General features: G+C 43.4%; 1 protein-coding gene across 2 annotated transcripts in view; it reads left to right on the top strand.

Moving 5' to 3' along the window:
- The first annotated feature begins 11351 nt into the window (after positions 1-11351).
- The window catches only part of IFT88 (intraflagellar transport 88), a 63179-nt gene continuing 54409 nt past the window's right edge, over positions 11352-20121 (top strand). The window contains exons 1-2 of one of the 2 annotated variants that reach the window (XM_043891719.1): positions 11352-11478; positions 18374-18469. In XM_043891719.1, the coding sequence (XP_043747654.1) occupies positions 18380-18469 (90 nt within the window). In that variant the 5' untranslated portion in view covers positions 11352-11478; positions 18374-18379. The remainder of the gene's footprint in view (positions 11479-18373; positions 18470-20121) is intronic. The other variant, XM_043891718.1, reaches the window with a different exon arrangement.

Genomic DNA, 20121 nt, shown 5'->3' with positions numbered 1-20121 from the left:
GATTCTGGGGGTGGCAGGAGGCTCAGAAAGCTGAAGATAAGGGGCTCAATCAATTAGGACCCTCACCCTGAGTGACCCTTGACTTTACTGGGGTTTTAGAGAAAGTCCTTTGATCTCTGTTCCAAAGGCATTACTGGATAGACACATTTGCAATAAAAACAGAGATTCCTCTTGCCTTTTGGCTCAGTTCAACAATTCTGTGTATAAGCCACCTCAAAGAGACAAAAGCCTGGGAATTACCTAGTGGTCCAGTGGTTAGGACTCAGAGCTCCCACTGCCCTGTCCTAGGTTCATTCTCTGGTCAGGGAACTAAGATCCCACAAGCCGAATGGCTTAAAAAAAAAAAAAAATCTTCCCGCAAATCACTCCCACTTCCCCCTGGAATTAAACAAACTCACCCAAAACATGAACCAAATGAATGTGATGACTAACAATGTTTCTGTGAAGTGATACCTGTTCTTCACACGGAGAATTTTGAAGAGCATGCGTCAATACAACAGTAATTCATTTCTCAACATTATGTATTGTATTGTTATAGATATTTAGCAGAGTTTACTGACCAGGTCACTGATGATTCTTTAGGCCATGTTCTGGGCTTACAAACATCTGTAGATTATTCCAGTTGCTCCTGGTGGTGTGTCAGGTAGTTTAATGATCTCTGCATCCTGTACAGGTACAGAGTCTATGGGCAGGTACTCCTGTGATGATGGAAAAGTTTTGCACTTGTGTCTCCAGTACACACCTGCTGAATGCAGCCAACGGGACTAAGGGACTAAACTTTATATTTGATTTAATTTTCATTTTAAATAGTCACCAGCAGCTACTGGTTACCATCTTAGTGCTGTTTACACATCCCGCTCCATCTTCCAGGAATGCCTTATTTCTCAAGACTCTCCTACACCTGAATGAATGAATGAATGAAAGAATGAGCAAATGTTACTATTAAACCCTGAACACAACTGACACAGAGCAATGAAAATATTTATGCTGACAATAGAAAGCACTTAATTTCACTGTTTCAGGTCATTAAATATCCTTGTACAATATTCTAAAGGAGTTTTGGTTATTTGAGCATACTTGGGGGTGTGTGTGTGTGTGTGTGTGTGTGTGTGATTTTGGATGAGAGAATGAGTGTTTATTTTGGATTGGATAAAAAGTTATAGGTTTTTTCCCAAGCCACGTTCCACCTTCACTGATCCCACTTTGGAGCTAGAAAGCTAAATTCCCGCCTGTTATTATAAAACTGACTTAATTATGGAGTTACGCAAGTAGAAAAATATCGACATGTTCTACTAGGGTGTGGCTTTTTATAACCAAGTTGTTATGCAAGCAGAAAGGTAAAGTCAAGGCGAAGGGTATTTACTTTGCACACATGCTGCACAAGCTGCCCTTTGAGAGCAAGGCCTTGGTGAAGCCTGAGCATCTTGGGTGCATGGTGCGTGTGGCTCCAGCAAGGGCTTTCTGAAGAGACCTTTTCACCCTGGTCCGCTTTGCTCCAAGCTCAGCCTGGACCACGGAGGCAGCGATCAGAGGCACCTCAGTTTGCCTTTAACTAGTTTCCATCCATAAATGTTGTCTGAACATTTATTAGTATTTTTCCACTTTTTTCTGTCTGCCCCACTCCCCTGTGTTAATCAACAATCTCCTTTCACACTGAACACAGATTTGTTACCTTAAATCTAGGGCACTCTACCGACTTAAAAGTGAGAGATTCATGTAAAGGAAAATCTTATTTTTGAATTTAAATATTCATTAATACTAAGGAAATTTCCCTTAACAATAGTTATGTAGTTATTATATACAATTTTATATATATATATATATATATACATACACACACACACACACATATATATAGTTAGATGTGTGAGTGTGTGTATAAGCAGCTTCAGTTGTGTCCAACTCTTTGTGACCCTACGGACTGTAGCCCATCAGGCCCCTCTGTCCATGGGATTCTCCAGGCAAGAATACTGGAATGGGTTGTCATGCTCTCCTTCAGGAGATCTTGCCGACCCAGGGATTGAACCCACATCTCTTATGTCTCCTACATTAGCTGGCAGGTTCTTTACCACTAGCACCACCTGAGAGGCCCCATAGTTACATAGGTATTCTTAATAATGTCATGGTTATTGGCAGTTATTATATTCAGTATAACTGGATGTGAATTATTAAATGTGTTTGAACTCAGATAAACAAGCTCTATGGATTAGATGAAAGAATGTGCATGTCCGAATATTTTATAGAAGCTGTCTGCAATCCTTTACAAATAAATATTTTTATCTGAGTATTTTTTTTAACTTCTAATTTTCTTTTTATACCACTTATTACTATACCACTTCAGTATTCTCGCCTTGAGAACCCCATGAACTGTATGAAAAGGCAAAAAGATAGGACACTGAAAGATGAACTCCCCAGGTCGGTAGGTGCCCAATATGCTACTGGAGATTAGTGGAGAAATAACTCCAGAAAGAATGAAGGGATGGAGCCAAAGCAAAAACAACACCCAGTTGTAGATGTGACTGGTGATGGAAGCAAGGTCTGATGCTGTAAAGGGCAATATTGCATAGGAACCTGGAATGTTAGGTCCATGAATCAAGGCAAATTGGAAGTGTTCAAATAGGAGATGGCAAGAGTGAACGTTGACATTCTAGGAATCAGTGAACTAAAATGAGCTGGAATGGGTGAATTTAACTCAGATGATCATTATATCTACTACTGTGGGCAGGAATCCCTTAGAAGAAATGGAGTAGCCATCATAGTCAACAAAAGAGTCTGACATGCAGTTCAGTTCAGTCGTTCAGTCATGTCCAATTCTTTGCAACCCCATGAATCGCAGCACGCCAGGCCTCCCTGTCCATCACCAACTCCCATGGTTTACCCAAACTCATGTCCATTGAGTCGGTGATGCCATCCAGCCATCTCATCCTCTGTCATCCCCTCTCCTCCTGCTCCCAATCCCTCCCAACATCAGGGTCTTTTCCAATGAGTCAACTCTTCACATGAGGTGGCCAAAGTATTGGAGTTTTAGCTTCAGCATCAGTCCTTTCAATGAACACCCAGGACTGATCTCCTTTAGGATACTGAAATTCAGTACTTGGATGCAATCTCAAAAACGACAGTATGGTCTCTGTTCGTTTCCAAGGCAAACCATTCAATATCACGGTAATCTAGGTCTATGCCCTGAATAGTAACACTGAAGAAGCTGAAGTTGAACAGTTCTATGAAGATCTACAAGACCTTTTAGAACTAACACCCAAAAAAGATGTCCTTTTCATTATAGGGGACTGGAATGCAAAAGTAGGAAGTCAAGAAACACCTGGAGTAACAGGCAAATTTGGCCTTGGAGTATAGAATGAAGCAGGGCAAAGGCTAATAGAGTTCTGCCAAAAGAACGTAGTGGTCATAGCAAACACCCTCTTCCAACAACACAAGAGAAGACTACACATGGACATCACCAGATGGTCAACACCGAAATCAGATTGATTATATTCTTTGCAGCCAAAGATGGAGAAGCTCTATATAGTCAGCAAAAACAAGACCAGAGCTGACTGGCTCAGGTCAAGAACTCCTTATTGCCAAATTCAGACTTAAACTGAAGAAAGTGGGGAAAACTACTAGACCATTCAGGTATGACCTAAATCAAATCCCTTATGATTTTACAGTGGAAGTGAGAAATAGATTTACGGGACTAGATCTGATAGAGTGCCTGATGAACTATGGACGGAGGTTCATGACATTGTACAGGAGACAGGGAGCAAGACAATCCCCATGAAAAAGAAATGCAAAAAAGAAAAATGGCTGTCTGAGGAGGCCTTACAAATAGCTGTGAAAAGAAGAGAAGCAAAAGGCAAAGGAGAAAAGGAAAGATACACCCATTTGAACGCAGAGTCCCAAAGAATAGCAAGGAGAGATAAAAAAGCCTTCCTCAGTGATCACTGCAAAGAAATGGAGTAAAACAATAGAATGGGAAAGACTAGAGATCTCGTCAAGAAAATTAGAGACACCAAGGGAACATTTCATGCAAAGATAGGCTCAGTAAAGGACAGAAATGTGGAGAGGGAAATGGCAACCCACTCCAGTATTCTTGCCTGGAAAAGTCCATGGACAGAGGAGCCTGGCCGGCTGCAGTCCATGGGGTTACATGACTGAGCATGTGTGCACGAGGGTGGAGGGAGATGGGTTGGTAGCAATAAACTGGTAGAACTAAAACAAAAACAAAAACAAAAACAGGACAGAAATGGTATGGACCTAACAGAAGCAGATGATATTAAGAAGAGGTGGCAAGAATACACAGAAGAACTGTACAAAAAAGATCTTCATGACCCAGATAACCACGATGGTGTGATCACTCACCTAGAGTCAGACATCCTGGAATGTGAAGTCAAGTGGGCCTTAGAAAGCATCACTACGAACAAAGCTAGTGGAGGTGATGGAATTCCAGTTGAGCTGTTTCAAATCCTAAAAGATGATGCTGTGAAAGTGCTGCACTCAATATGTCAGCAAATTTGGAAAATTCAGCAGTGGCCACAGGACTGGAAAATGTCAGTTTTCATTCCAATCCCAAAGAAAGGCAATCCCAAAGAATGCTCCAATGACCACACAGTTGCACTCATCTCACATGCTAGTAAAGTAATGCTCCAAATTCTCCAAGCCAGGCTTCAACAGTACATGAACCGTGAACTTCCAGATGTTCAAGCTGGTTTTAGAAAAGGCAGAGGAACCAGAGATCAAATCGCCAAGGTCCACTGGAGCATCGAAAAAGCAAGAGTTCCAGAAAAACATCTATTTCTGCTTTATTGACTATGCCAAAGCCTTTGACTGTATGGATCACAATAAATTGTGGAAAATTCTCAAAGAGATGGGAGTACCAGACCACCTGACCTACCTCCTGAGAAATGTGTATGCAGGTCAGGAAGCAACAGTTAGAACTGCACATGGACCAACAGACTGGTTCCAAATAGGAAAAGGAGTATGTCAAGGCTATATATCGTCACCCTGCTTATTTAACTTATATGCAGAGGACATCATGAGAAATTCTGGGCTGGATGAAGCACAAGCTGGAATAAAGATTGCTGGGAGAAATATCAATAACCTCAGAAATATCAATAACCCTTACGGCATAAAGTGAAGAAGAACTTAAGAGCCTCTTGATGAAAGTGAAAGAGGAGAGTGAGAAAGTTAGCTTAAAACTCAACATTCAGAAAATAAGATCATGGCATCCGGTCCCATCACTTCATGGCAAATAGATGGCGAAACAGTGGAAACAGTGACAGACTTTATTTTGGGGGCTCCAAAATCACTGCAGATGGTGATTGCAGCAATGAAATTAAAAGATGCTTACTCCTTGAAAGGAAAGTTATGACCAACCTAGATAGCATATTAGAAAGCAGAGACGTTACTTTGCCAACAGAGGTCTGTCTAGTCAAGGCTATGGTTTTTCCAGTAGTCATGTATGGATGTGAAAGTTGGACTATAAAGAAAGCTGAGCGCCAAAGAATTGATGCCTTTGAACTGTGGTGTTGGAGAAGACTCTTGAGAGTCCCTTGGACTGCAAGGAGATCCAACTAGTCCATCCTAAAGGAAATCAGTCCTGGATGTTCATTGAAAGGACTGATGTTGAAGCTGAAACTCCAATACTTTGGCCACCTGATGTGAAGAGCTGACTCATTGGAAAAGACCCTGATGCTGGGAAAGATTGAAGGCAGGAGGAGTAGGGGATGACAGAGGATGAGGTGGTTGGATGGCATCACCAATGTGATGGACATGAGTTTGGGTGAACTCTGGGAATTGGTGATCTGCAGGGAATCCTGGCATGCTGTGGATCATGGGGTCGCAAAGAATCGGACACGACTGAGGGACTGAACTGAACTGAATTTTCTTTTTATAGTTGAAAAACTAAGGGAAGAAAAACAAATCTACATATCCATGGAGGATACCAAGAAATATAAGGCCTGGCCCCTGTTGATGGAAATAGTGAGTGTGATAGTCGCTCAGTCGTATCCGACTCTTTGCAACTCCATGGACTGGAGCCCACTGGGCTCCTCCGTCCATGGAATTCTCCAGGCAAGAATACTGGAACAGGTTGCCATTTCCTTCTCCACCCCACCCCTGTTCGATGAAAATAATCAATAAACAATTTATAATAGGAACAGAAAAGAGCTTTATTTAAGCCAAGCTGGAAGACTGTAGCCTAGGAAACACAGATTCAAGAAGCACCTGTGGGCAGGCAACGGTTATAGGTACAACCTGAAGTGTCTCACGCTGCCTTGTATATTACCTCTTGATATCAACCAGTTAATGAGCCTGGTTTCTGTGGTGTGAATGGACAGAGGGTAATTCACAGTCCGATGTCCATTTATTTTAGAACAGATTGAAATTATTGGCAGGTTCAAGTTAATTTGTAACTCGCAAGTAAGAAATCTTTTGAGCCTGAGCACAAAACGTCCGCCCAGAATTTAGGGTCTAACAATCCTCTCCAAAGGCCCTGAGGTTGACTTCTTTGGCCTTGGCTGGTGCCAGTTAGAGAAGCAGTGCTTTCCATGTTAAGAAATATGACTCTCACCGAGGTGGCTCTGGAGGGAGGCAGCATAGGACATTCGATGCAGCATGTGCAAAATTAGGCCTACTCAATCCTTCTCTTGCACATTTCAACCCAAAGAGAACCCTGGTAAGACGTCCTGTGGAGTATAGGTCACTAATATGTCTTACAAACAGTAAAAGATTTAAAAGAGTACATGGAACTTCAGTGACTGTATTTTCATGACAGTGAGTGGTGACTATCCTCTTCATTGTCCTAGCTCAGTCGTGTCTGGCTCTTTGTGACCCCATGGACTGTAGCCTACGAGGCTCCTCCGCCCATGGGATTTTCCAGGCAAGAGTATCCCAGGCAAGAGTACAGGAGTGGGTTGCCATTTACTTCTCCAGGGGATCTTCCCGATCCAGGGATTGAACCCGGGTCTCCTGCATTGCAGGCAGATGTTTTACCCTCTAAGCCACCAGGGAAGCCTCCCTTAGCATGTATTAAAAAGGATGATAAGCTTTACTGGTCATGTTGTTAGCCTCAGGAAAGACTTGGTCTCAGTTATTTAAAAGATGAGGATAAAAACTTTGATTTACATTTTCAGGCTAATTGGCTTCTAGCTTTTATGGTTAAAGAAATTGCCATGATAATTTTAAATATTTAACAGGCAATCACTGCATTTCATGGTATTTTTCTGGGCAGAAGAGGTGAAAGGTCTTCACAGTGCCTAATAAATTACTTATTAGATAAACGAAGTGTTGCCAAGCTGGAGTGGGAACCCAGCGGTGATAACACCTGGGGTGTACTTAAATAAACTTTTATGAATAAACAGTAACTATAAAACTGTTATGAGGGACTTCCCTGGTGGTCCAATGGTTAAGAATCCACCTTATAATGCAGGGGTCACAGGTTTGATCCCTAGGCCGGGAGGATCCCACATGCTGCAAAGCACCTAAGCCCATGTGCCACAGCTGCTAAAGCCTGCACACCTAGAGCCTATGCTCCGCAACAAGAGAAGCCACCACGATGAGAAGCTAGCACCCCGCAACTAGAGAGTAGCTTCCTCTTGCTTCAGCTAGAGAAATCCCATGCAGCAATGAAGACCCAGAACAGCCAAAAAATAAATTAAATAAATATGTGAATCTTAAAAAAAAAAAAAAAAACTGTTATGAGCTCTGATACTGGCAGATCCACAGGGCCTCACATACACCAGGTGTTATGGACCAAATCCTGTCCCCCAAATTCAAATGTGGAAGCTCCACCCCCAGGATCCCAGAATGGGACAGTATTTGGAGACAGGGCCTTTAAGGAGGGATTAAGATAGGCCTAAAAGGAGGCCCTGAGCACAGGACTTAATCCAATCTGACTGGTGTCCTCATTTTATTTACTTATTTATATTTTGGGCACACAGTGCAGCCTGTGGGATCTTAGTTCCCTAACCAGGAATCAAACCTGTGCCTCCAAACCTGTGCCTCCTCAATTGTGAGTGCAGAGTCTTAACCACTGGACCACCGAGGAATTCCTAGCATTTGACTTAAAAACAGCCAACTTGTGTTCTCATCTTTGTCTAAGTGGGGAGGCAGATAAAGGACAGGATGATTAGAAATGGTCCACAGGGGCTGGGACGAAACCAGGGCCCAGTGGGAAAGCAGGACACGCCAGAGCCCAGAGCACAGCTGTGTGACCACGCGTCCACCCACAAGAAGGCAGCTCTCACGGTACTGAGTCAGCAGGAACCCACAGCAGCAGACTAAGTGGGGTGGCCAACTTGTCCTGCTTTTCCTGGGATTTTCCTAGCTTGACACTCGAAAATCCCACATAGGTCCTGAGCAGATGGTGAGGGCAGGTCACGGCTTTAGCCACTCACTTCTGGGGGATGGTTTTGGCTGGGCCTTACTGCCTGATCTGCTGTTGTTTTTCCAAACCTTGCTCCTTAGCTTCTCTGACAATTCCGAGTCACCTGATACCTTTCCAAAAAATTCCTTTTCTGCTTCAGTTAGCAACAATTGATTTTTCTTGGCCACAACAAAGAATCCTGAGTCCTGACCCCTGAAGGGCCTTAGACTTTGTTCATAGGTCAAGGCCAGGAGGGACAGAGGGCTCCAGAAGGTTCTGAGCAGAGAGGGATGTGATCAGATTTTCACTGCAGGATGATCACGTAGGCTTACACTGTGGAGAACAGATGGAGTGACAGCGAGAGAAGATGGGAGTGAGGAGGCAGTGGGAAGAGTCAGGGGTAAGGAAACTGGGCAGCACGAGATGGCTACCTGGCCTCCAGGTGGGAGGGGACAGACACGAGAATCTGTTCTCTCTGGAGTTTATATTTTAGTAACACAAGTTATGTGACCTTAGTATGTTGTCTGGTGACGTAGGCATGTGCTTAATAAGTAGTAGGGCTTCCCTCCTAGTTCAGTTGGTAAAGAATCTGCCTGCAATGCAGGAGACATGGGTTCGATTCCTGGATCGGGAAGATCCCCTGGAGAAGGAAATGGCAACCCACTCCAGTATTCTTGCCTGGAGAACCCCGTGGACAGAGGAACCTTGTGGGCTACAGTCCATGGGGTCTCAAGAGTTGGACACGAGTGAGTGACTTTCACTACTACTACTACTATTACTAAGTAGTAGCTTCATTACAACATTTGAAACAAAAGAGGATCCTGTACACCCTGGCAAGTAATGGTATCCTGCTTAAAGGGTGACCAAGTTGAAAAGAACTTGAATTTGTTTCTGATTTAAAACAAAACAAAGACAACTGAGGGAGCTGGAAATTTACAGCCGGGAGATCTAAAGACACAATGAAAATGGAAACACAGAGACTTGAGGGCTCTGCAGTGTTCAGCAATTAATTCACCAAACATGCCATGAGCAGCGGCTTGAGCCAGGCATGGATACTCTTAAGAGCGCCTCCTAGCTGATGAGCTAAGCGGGCGCGTGACTGCAGCAGAAAGCACCAGCTCAGGGACAGGACCTTACTGTTCACTGCCAGCGAGAGCCTGGACTTCATGCCCCCTCGGCCCACTCGCCTCCCGAGTCCCAAGGGGGTAGGCCAGTGCTGCTGCACAGGCAGTGAGTTTGTGTCACTGCTAAAGGACCCTAAACGGAGGAAACCTCGGTCTTGTGATGAACTACAGGCCAGCACAGGGCTCAGCGTTTGCCCTGGAGGCAGACATGGTCTCTACTGTGCCAGAGAGTACAACCTGCCTTTTGCACTGGAGGGAGGCCATGATCTCAGTCTTCCAGTGCATGCATGTGTGGGTGCTCAGTCGTATCCGACTCGTCGCGACCTCATGGGCTCCTCTGTCCATAGGATTCCCCAGGCAAGAATACTGGGATGGGTTGCCATTTACCTCTCCAGGGGATTGTCCCAACTCAGGGAACAAACCTGCATCTCCCTGCATTGCAGGCGGGTCCTTTATCACTCTGCCTACCTGGGAAGCCCTTCCTGTACAAAATCCTTTCAAAATATAGCCTCCATAGAGACCGAGTAGGAGAGAAATGACGTTAAGGCATCCACTCTGAGGTTATGGGAGCAGCTGGAGGCCCAGAGTAGAGCTGATGTTGTGGCTGAGTCTGAAGGCGACTGGAAGCAGGACTCCCACATTCCCTGCAGATGTCAGTAGGCCTTTCAACTGATTGGATGAGGCCCACCCACATTATGGAGGATAATCTGCTTTACTCAGTCTACTGACCTAACTGCCAGCACACCTAAAATACACCTTCACAGCAACAACTTGACTGGTGTTTGACAAAAAACTGGGTACCATGGTCCAGCTGAAAATTACATTAACCATCACAATGGTCCAGAACAGAAACAAGACATTCGTGGAGAACTGTCTCCCTACATGTACTTAAAGTCTGTTGTTGCTCAGTCGGTCAGTTGTGTCTGACTCTTTGTGACCCCATTGACTGCAGCACACCAGGCTCCTCTGTCCTCCACCATCTCCTGGAGCTAGCTCAAACTCATTTATTGAGACGGTGATGCCATCCAACCATCTCATCCTCCACTGCCTGCTTCTCCTTTTGCCCTCAATCTTTCCCAGCATCAGGGTCTTTTCCAATGAGTTGGCTCTTCCCATCAGGTGGCTAAAGTATTGGAGCTTCAGCTTCAGCATCAGTCCTTCCAACGATTATTCAGGGTTGATTTCCTTTAGGATTGACTGTTTGATCTCCTTGCAGTCCAAGGGACTCTCAAGAGTCTTCTCCAGCACAATTCAAACTTTAAAACTTAAAGTTTAAAAATCACTAATTACTGGTGTCTTTAGACGCCTCCTTGCGATTTATTTTAAAATGTAGGAGAAACTTTAATGATGTGAACCAGTTAGGAAATCCACTCCTCATTCTCTTGCTGAGCATCACACTGAGGTGATGGCCTTGGGCCGACTCAGGCCACCCCCGAGGTGTCCAGGGCAGGAATACACAAGACAGGACCACGACGTGCGGGAGGCCCCGAGAGCCTCCCGGGCTCCAGCTGGACGCAAGGGGAACCGAGGGGTGGGGTTGGGGGTGGGTCCAGACAGCCAGCGCGGCCTTGACGCTCTCCCAGGGCTCACAGGCTAGTGCCGCAGCCACCGGAGCTATTCACAGCAACTAGCACCACCCGCCGGTGACCGGCCCTCCAGCTGAGTTCATTAGGATCTAGAGGACTGTGGCTTCCTTGCCTTCCGGTACCCCGTGCCCGATTCCACCGTCCCCGCCGCCTCGCTAGGACCACCTCTGTGCGGCCCCTCCTCCTGCCCGCTTCCACGCGACCGGCCCCGCCCCGCCCCTCAGGCCCCGCCCCGCCCTCCAGGCCTATTTCTCTCTAAAGGCTCGGTCCCGCCCTCTCGCGGAGCACTGTGGGAGCGGCTTCCTTGGTTTCGCGCGTGGCAACCCCGCGGACGCGCCGCTCTCTGAAGAGTCCAGCCAAGGCCGCACCCGCCCCGCCGCGCTCGCGGTCGCCCTCCTCCACTCGCGGCGAGGTAGGGGAGGGCCCCGGGGCGGCGCGGGTGCCAGGCGCCCTCTGAGAGGGCCGTGGGGGTGGGACGCGGTAGGGGGCTCTGCCCTTCCCTCCCGCGCGGCCCTAAACCCCTCGCCGCGAGTTCGTGACGGGAAGCACCGAAATCCCCGGGAAGGCTTGGCGGGTGAGGGAGGCGCGAGTTCGGGCTTCCCTCACAGAGGTGGGCGTCCCCGGGCTGAAGTCGGCCCCCGCCTCTAGGCAGCGGGTTGTCTGGTGCCGACCCTGGGGTGCAGGAGGCCGCGGGTCGGGAAGGGGACCCCGGGGGGACTTCCCGTGCTGAGTCCGGGAGGCGCCGTCCGAGAGCTGCCTTTGCACCGGGCCTTGGTGGAGCTCGACCGCCTCACCTGGGCGCCTCACCTTTCCCCACCCACATTCTCTGCGTTTGTTCCCACCGTGTCGGTTTAGGCCGAGTTTCTCATAGATGAACTTGTTTGATCTGGTTAGTCCAGAAGAAAGGATCTCCAGTTGTAAAGCAGCTAGTTTTGCTGACAGACATGTCAACTAAATTGACTTAAGTGGAGCTTGTAATCAGGAGGTTCTCCTTGTGCACAGTGGTCCTCAACGTGTGGTCCGTGGACCATATCAGCATCAGCAACACCTGATTAGAAACTTGTTAGAACTTCACTCTCCAAGGAATGAGGGTGATGACTCCCACCAGTGAATAAGATACTGGTGAAGGCAGGGAATGGCAATCTTATTTTAAGAAGTCCGTGGGTTTCTCGCAAATGCTAACCTTTGCGAACGCCTGGTTTCACATTACCTGACCTAAAGCTTGTAAGTTAAAATTTTTTATATATCTTCTATCATTGACTTAATACTTTCCGGAGGTATTTTGGAATGAACATTTGTATATGATTGACATTTGCTCTTGTGAATTTTCATCTCCAAAAAGTAATGCAAAGTTAACTAAAAAGACCTAAATCTAGGACTTCTCTGGTGGCCCAGTGGTTAAGACTCTGTCCACCAAATGTAGGGGGCATGGGGGAACTGAGACCCACATGCCCCGCCTTTTAGCTTAAAAAAAAAAAGAAAAATTCCCTAAAGCTAGGAGCTAAAGCCATGAAACCTTTAGAAGAAAACAAGTGTAAGTCTTCTTGAACTTGGATTAGGCAGTGGTTTTTTAGCTCTAACACCTAAAGCACAACCAACCAAAGAATTATGTGTGTGCACGTGCGCGCTCGGTACTGTCCCTCTCTTTGCGACCCATAGACTGTAGCCCGCCAGGCTCTGTCCATGGGATTTTCCAGGCAAGAAGATGGAGTGGGTTGCCATTTCCTCATCCTGGGGATCTTCCCGACCCAGGGATCAAACCTGCATCTTCTGCGTTGGCAGGTTGATTCTTAGCGTATCACTGTGCCACCTGGGAAGCCCATCATTGAAATTAAAAAGTTTTGTGCTTCAAATGACAAGAAGGTGGAAAGACAGTGCACAGAATGGGAGAAAATATTTGCTAATTGTTTCTCTGACAAGGTCTAATATCAATAATATACAGGGATTCTTTTTTTTCTTCTTTTTTTTTTTTTTTTTGCGTGCCACAAGACTTGGTTTGTGGGACCAGGGAGTGAAGCCCCATGGCAGTGAATGTGCAGGGTCCTAACCGCTGGACTGCCAGGGTACTCCCAAGGAATTCTTTTTTTTTTTAATTTAAGGATAATTGCTTTACAGAATTTTGTCATTTTCTGTCAAACCTCAACATGAATCAGATCAAAAAACCAATTTTTAAAAATGGGCAAAGCATCTGAATAGACAAAAAGTTAAACATAATGTTGCCACATGACCCAGCAATTCCATTCCTCTGTGTGTGTGTGTACATATATATACACACACACACATATAGACACACTCAGTAGAATTGAAAATACACGTCTACACTAAAGCTTGTACAGATAATTCTATAAAGCAATTATCCTTCAGTTGAAAAATTAAAAAAAAAAATGCACAGAACTAAAGAATGCACAAGCTAAAGAATGCACAACTAAAGAATGCACTAAAGAACTAAAGCATGTTTATTGTTTATACTGCAGTAGTTTTTTTTTGTTTGTTTTGGGCCTCCACTATGGGGCTTGTGGGATCTTAGTTCATCCTGGAATGCGAAGTCAAGTTGGTCTTAGGAAGCATCACTACGAACAAAGCTAGTGGAGGTGATGGAATTCCAGTTGAGCTATTTCAAATCCTAAAAGATGATGCTGTGAAAGTGCTGCACTCAATATGCCAGCAAATTTGGAAAACTCAGCAGTGGCCACAGGACTGGAAAAGGTCAGTTTTCATTCCAATCCCAAAGAAAGGCAATGCCAAAGAATGTTCAAAGTGAAAGTGAAAGTCTGTCAGTCCTGTCTGACTCTTTGCGACCCCATGGGCTTAGTCCATGGAATTCTCCAGGCCAGAATACTGGAGTGGGTAGCCTTTTCCTTCTCCAGGGGATCTTCCTAACCCAGGGATTGAACCCAGGTCTCCCACTTTACAGGTGGATTCTTGTACAGCTGAGCCACAAGGTCTCCCACTTTACAGGTGGACTCTTGTACAGCTGAGCCACAAGGGAAGCCCAAGAATACTGGGGTGGGTAGCCTATCCCTTCTCCAGGGGATCCGCCCAACCCAGGAATTGAACCGGGGTCTCCTGCATTGCAGGCGAATTCTAGAGTGTTCAGACTACCGCACAGTTGCACTCATCTCACACACTAGCAAAGTAATGCTCAACATTCTCCAAGCCAGGCTTCAGTAATAGGCGAACCATGAACTTCCAGATGTACAAACTGGATTTAGAAAAGGCAGAGGAACCAGAGATCAAATTTCCAACATCAGCTGGATCATCAAAAAACCAAGAGAATTACAGAAAAACATCTATTTCTGCTTTATTGACTATGCAAAAGCCTTTGACTATGTGGATCACAACAAACTGTGGAAAATTCTTCAAGAGATGGGAATTCCAGACCACCTGACCTGGCCCCTGAGAAATCTGTATGCAGGTCAAGAAGCAACAGCTCAAATTGGACATGGAGCAACAGACTGGTTCCAAATCAGGAAAGGAGTACATCAAGTCTGTATATTGTCATCCTGCTTATTTAACTTATATGCAGAGTACATCATGAGAAATGCTGGACTGGCTGAAGCACAAGCTGGAATCAAGATTGCCGGGAGAAATATCCATTACCTCAGATATGCAGATGACACCACTCTTATGGCAGAAAGTGAAGAGGAACTAAAAAGCCTCTTGATGAAAGTGAAAGAGGAGAATGATAAAGCTGGCTTAAAACTCAGCATTCAGAAAACTAAGATCATGGCATCTGGTCCCATCACCTCATGGCAAGTAAATGGGGAAACAATGGAAACAGTGACAGACTTTATTTGGGGGGCTCCAAAATCACTGCAGGTGGTGACTGCAGTCATGAAATTAAAAGATGCTTGCTCCTTGGAAGAAAAGTTATGACCAACCTAGACAGCATATTAAAAAGCAGAGAAATTACTTTGCCAACAAAGGTCTGTCTAGTCAAAGCTATGGTTTTTCCAGTAGTCATGTATGGATGTGAAAGTTGGACTATAAAGAAAGTTGAGTGCCAAAGAACTGATGCTTTTGAGCTGTGGTGTTGGAGAAGACTCTTGAGAGTCCCTTGGACTGCAAGGAGATCCAACCAGTCCATCCTAAAGGAAATCAGTCCTGAATATTCATTGGAAGGACTGATGCTGAAGCTGAAACTCCAATACTTTGGCCACCTGATGTGAAGAACTGACTCATTGGCAAAGACCCTGATGCTGGGAAAGATTGAAATCAGGAGGAGAAGGGGATGATGGAGGATGATATGGCTGGTGGCATCACCAACTCAATGGGCATGAATTTGAGTAAACTCAAGGAGTTGGTGATGGACAGGGAGGCTTGGTGTGCTGCAGTCCATGGGGTCGTAAAGAGTCAGACACGACTGAGCAACTCAACTCAACTCAACTATGGGGCTAGTGGGATCTTAGTTTCATCCACCAGGGATTGAATCCAGGCCCTCTGCAGTGACAGCACCAAGTCCTAACCACTGAAATGCCAGGGAATTCCCTTGGTTTTGTTTTTAGATTCTACAGATAAGTGAGATCATGCAGTTTTTGTCTTTCTCTATCTGGCTTAATTTTGCTCAGCATAGTGCCTTCTCGGCTTCCCAGGTGGTGCAGTCGTAAAGAATCTGCCTGCCAATGCAGGAGATGCAGTTTTGATCCCTAGGTCGGGAAGATGCCCTGGAGAAGGAAATGGTAACCCACCCCAGTATTCTTGCCTGGGAAATCCCATGGACAGAGGAGCCCAGCGGGCTCCAGTCCATGGGGTTGCAAAATAATAGGATACTAGTTAGTGACTAAACAACAACGCCATATAGATCCATCCATAATCATAATGGCAACATTTCCTTTTGGGGGCTGAATAGTAGTCCATTGTGTGTGTGCACCTGTGTTTGTGTGTGTATCACATTTTCTTTATCCAGTCATCCATCGATAGACACTTAGGTTGTTTCCATATCTTACTTGTTAGTAATGATACAGCAAACATAGTGGTGCAGATACTTTTTTGAGTTACTGTTTTCATTTGTTTCAGATAAATACCCAGAAGTGGAATTGCTAGATTGTTCAGTAACTGTATTTTTAATTTTTTAGGAACCTCCATACTGTTCTCCGTAGTGGCTTCATCAGCTTATAGTCCTACCAACAGTGCACAATGGTTTCCTTTTCTTCACATCCTCATCAATGCTTCTATTGTTTTTTACAATAACCATTCTAACCAGTGTGAGGTGCTATCTCCTTGTATTTTTTATTTTATTTCCCTGATGATTAGTGAGGTTGAGCATCTTTTCATCTTTTCATAACTATCTGTATTGTCTGATTTGGAAAAATGTATATTTAGGTCCTCTGCTCATTTTTTTAAATATTGTATTTATTTTTGGTTGTCCTGGGTCTTTGTTACTGTGTGAGGGCTTTCTCTAGCTGTGAGCCCCAGGGGCTGCTCTTCGTTGTGTTGCATGGGCTTCTTATTGTAGCTTCTTTGTTGTGGAGCACAGGCTCTGAGCTCACCAGCTTCAGTAGTTGTGGCACATGGGCTCAGTAGTTGTGGTTCAAAGGCTTTATAGCACAGGCTCCATGGCATGTGAGATCTTCCCAGACTAGGGATCAAACCCTTGTCCCCTGCATTGACAGGCGAATTCTTAACCACTGGATTACCAGGGAAGTCCCCTCTGCCCATTTTTTTTTTCCATTTATTTTTATTAGTTGGAGGCTAATTACAATGCTGTAGTGTTTTTTGCCATACACTGACATGAATCAGCCATGGATTTACATGTGTTCCCCATCCTGAACCCCCCCTCCCACCTCCCTCTCCTCCCCATCCCATCCCTCTGGGTTATCCCAGTGCACCAGCCCCGAGCACTTGTTTCATGCATCCAACCTGGACTGGCGATCTGTTTCACAGTTAATAGTATACATGTTTCAATGCTGTTCTCTTAGATCATCCTACCCTCGCCTTCTCCCATAGAGTCCAGAAGTCTGTTCTATACATCTGTGTCTCTTTTTCTGTCTTGCATATAGGGTTATCATTACCATCTTTCTAAATTCTGTATATATGCATTAGCATACTGTATTGGTGTTTATCTTTCTGGCTTACTTTACTCTGTATAATGGGCTCCAGTTTTATCCATCTCATTAGAATTGATTCAAATGTATTCTTTTTAATGGCTGAGTAATATTCCATTGTGTATATGTACCACAGCTTTCTTATCCATTTGTCTGCTGATGGGCATCTATGTTGCTTCCATGTCCTGGCTGTTATAAACAGTGCTGCGATGAACATTGGGGTACACGTGTCTCTTTCGGATCTGGTTTCCTCGGTGTGTATGCCCAGGAGTGGGATTGCTGGGTCATATGGCAGTTCTATTTCCAGTTTTTTAAGGAATCTCCACACTGTTCTCCCTAGTGGCTGTACTAGTTTGCATTCTCACTAACAGTGTAAGAGGGTTCCCTTTTCTCCACACCCTCTCCAGCATTTATTGCTTGTAGACTTTTGGGTAGCAGCCATCCTGACTGGTGTGTAACGGTACCTCATTGTGGTTTTGATTTGCATTTCTCTGATAATGAGTGATGTTGAGCATCTTTCCATGTATTTGTTAGCCATCTGTATGTCTTCTTTGGAGAAATGTCTGTTTAGATCTTTGGCCCATTTTTTGATTGGGTTGCCCATTTTTTAAGTGAGTTTTTGTTGTTGTTGTTGAGTTACATGAGTTCTTTATATATTATGGATATTAACCCCTTATCAGATACATGATTTGCAAATATTTCTCCCAATAACCTTTTCATTTTGTTGATTATTTCATTTGCTGTGCAGAAACTTTTAAGTTTGATTTAGTCCCACTTACTATTTTTAGTTTTGTTGTCATTTCTTTTGGTGTCAATTCCAGAAAAGATATCATCAAAATTGATGTCAAGGCACTTATCATCTATGTTTAGAAGTTTTATGGTTTCAAGTCTTATGCTCATTTTGCATTGATTTTTGTATATGGTATAAGGTAGGGGCCCAGATATATTTTTTTGCATGTGGCTGTCCAGTTTTCCAAACACCATTTGTCGAAGAGACTGTCCTTTCTCCATTGTTTATTTTTGGGTCCCTTGTCATAAATTAATCAATATTAAATGCTCATATTTATTGGGCCCTCTCTGTCCTGTTCCGTTGACTTGTGTGTCTGTTTTGATACCTAGTTTTAAGAATTTGACACGAAAAATGTTTAAGCCATAAACATATGTAGACATAAATTTGACCAGAAAGGTTGTTAATAGTTATGCTTTATTTCAATTAAGAATTATTTATTTCAAGAATACATTTACAACAGTGACTTTTCACAGGTACAAATGATGCAAAATGTACATCTGGCCCCAGAAACAGATGAAGATGATCTTTATTCTGGCTATAATGACTACAATCCAACCTATGATACTGAGGTAAAAAAAAAAAAAATTGTTTTATTGGTTTTTACTTTGGTCTTTGCTAACCAGCTGGTTTGTTAAAATTTTGGATTTGACAGTTCTGCTATATTATGCTTTAGATTAAGTTAAGTTGATTAAAAGCCTAGAAAAGTGCATTACTGAAGACTGTACTAACTTCTACCAATAGTAATAATCGCAGCAGAAGGGAAAAGCATAGAGATATGGAAAAGAATTAGGATCAATTATATTCTTGTATTCTTTTACACTAGTTACCTGAATATGTATGTTAAAAGACTTAGATCCCTTGAGGTGCCTAAAATCGGGTTTTTACTGCTCTAAATTTGAAATGTCATGTAGAGTTACTTTTCTTCTTTGAATTAAATTATACAAGTATTTTATAGAAAAACTAGAGAATAAAAATAAAAAATTAAAATAATTGAAACTGTCACCACCCAGAGATAAACATCAACTAAGTTACAGTGCTTAATGCTAAATGTTTCCCTATGCAGAAATATATGTGTGTATATATATATGTACACCGTATGTCTATATGTTTTTTGAGAAAATGGTATCATACTATGTGTACTGTTTTGTAACCTGCTTTTTTCCTTTTATGAATGTTCATTTATGTCAACAAGCCTATATCTGCTTAATATTTAGTGGTATAGTAATTATAGGATGAAATTGTTATTAAGACAATTATTTGATTATTTTAAATCTGTCTACATTGTGAGAATTACAGTTTCCAAATTGTAAAAGAGAAAAACCAGAAGAAGCTGCTTTATAAATTTACCTTGAATTAGTGTGTGAAACAATTTAAGGATGAAGGATGTGAGCATTAATTTTCTTGCTAGTATGTGAGAATCAAATATTAGCATTCAGAGGACTTTAATTTAGGAACTTACATTCTATTCTCGAGTTTCTCACGTGACTTTCAGTCATTTTTGAATTTTTTCCCTCTGGAGAAGAATGATGGTTTGTGAATTTGAGACCTAGAAAGCAAGAAGAGAAAATAGAAACTATTCATTTACTCTGTATGAAATAAAAATCTAGGAGATATTATTTATCATAGAAAATTTGAAAAATAGAGAAGATTAGAGAAAAAAATAAAACGACAAATACTGTTACCTGGTGATGACCTGTACTGTAGCAGGTCATAGCATTGATGTTTTGCTGTGTTCCTTGTCTTTTTATATAGATAGGTGTGTCCCTCCCTATATATTTAATACAAATATCTGTATACATGGATATGACTATAGAGACTAGTTTTTAAAAATATGTATTAAAACATGGGCATTTTCCTAAGTTAGTGTTAATTATGAAAACCATTAAATCTTTCCCTTTCTCCCAGTTATAAAAGTTACATGTATAAAAATATATGTACCCATTGTTGGAAAACAAAATTGTCCATAATTCCACCACTCAGAAATAACTGCTGCTAATGACCATTATATTTACTACTGTGGGCAGGAATCCCTTAGAAGAATGGAGTAGCCATCATAGTCAACAAAAGAGTCCGAAATGTAGTACTTGGATGCAATCTCAAAAATGACAGAATGATCTCTGTTCATTTCCAAGGCAAACCATTCAATATCACCGTAATCCAAGCCTATGCCCCAACCAGTAACGCTGAAGAAACTGAAGTTGAACGGTTCTATGAAGACGTA

This window comes from Cervus elaphus, chromosome 30 (genome assembly GCF_910594005.1).
Source record: "Cervus elaphus chromosome 30, mCerEla1.1, whole genome shotgun sequence".
Taxonomy (NCBI): domain Eukaryota; kingdom Metazoa; phylum Chordata; class Mammalia; order Artiodactyla; family Cervidae; genus Cervus; species Cervus elaphus.
The sequence above is the reverse complement of the archived record's forward strand: the minus strand, read 5'-3'. Positions and strand labels throughout refer to the sequence as shown.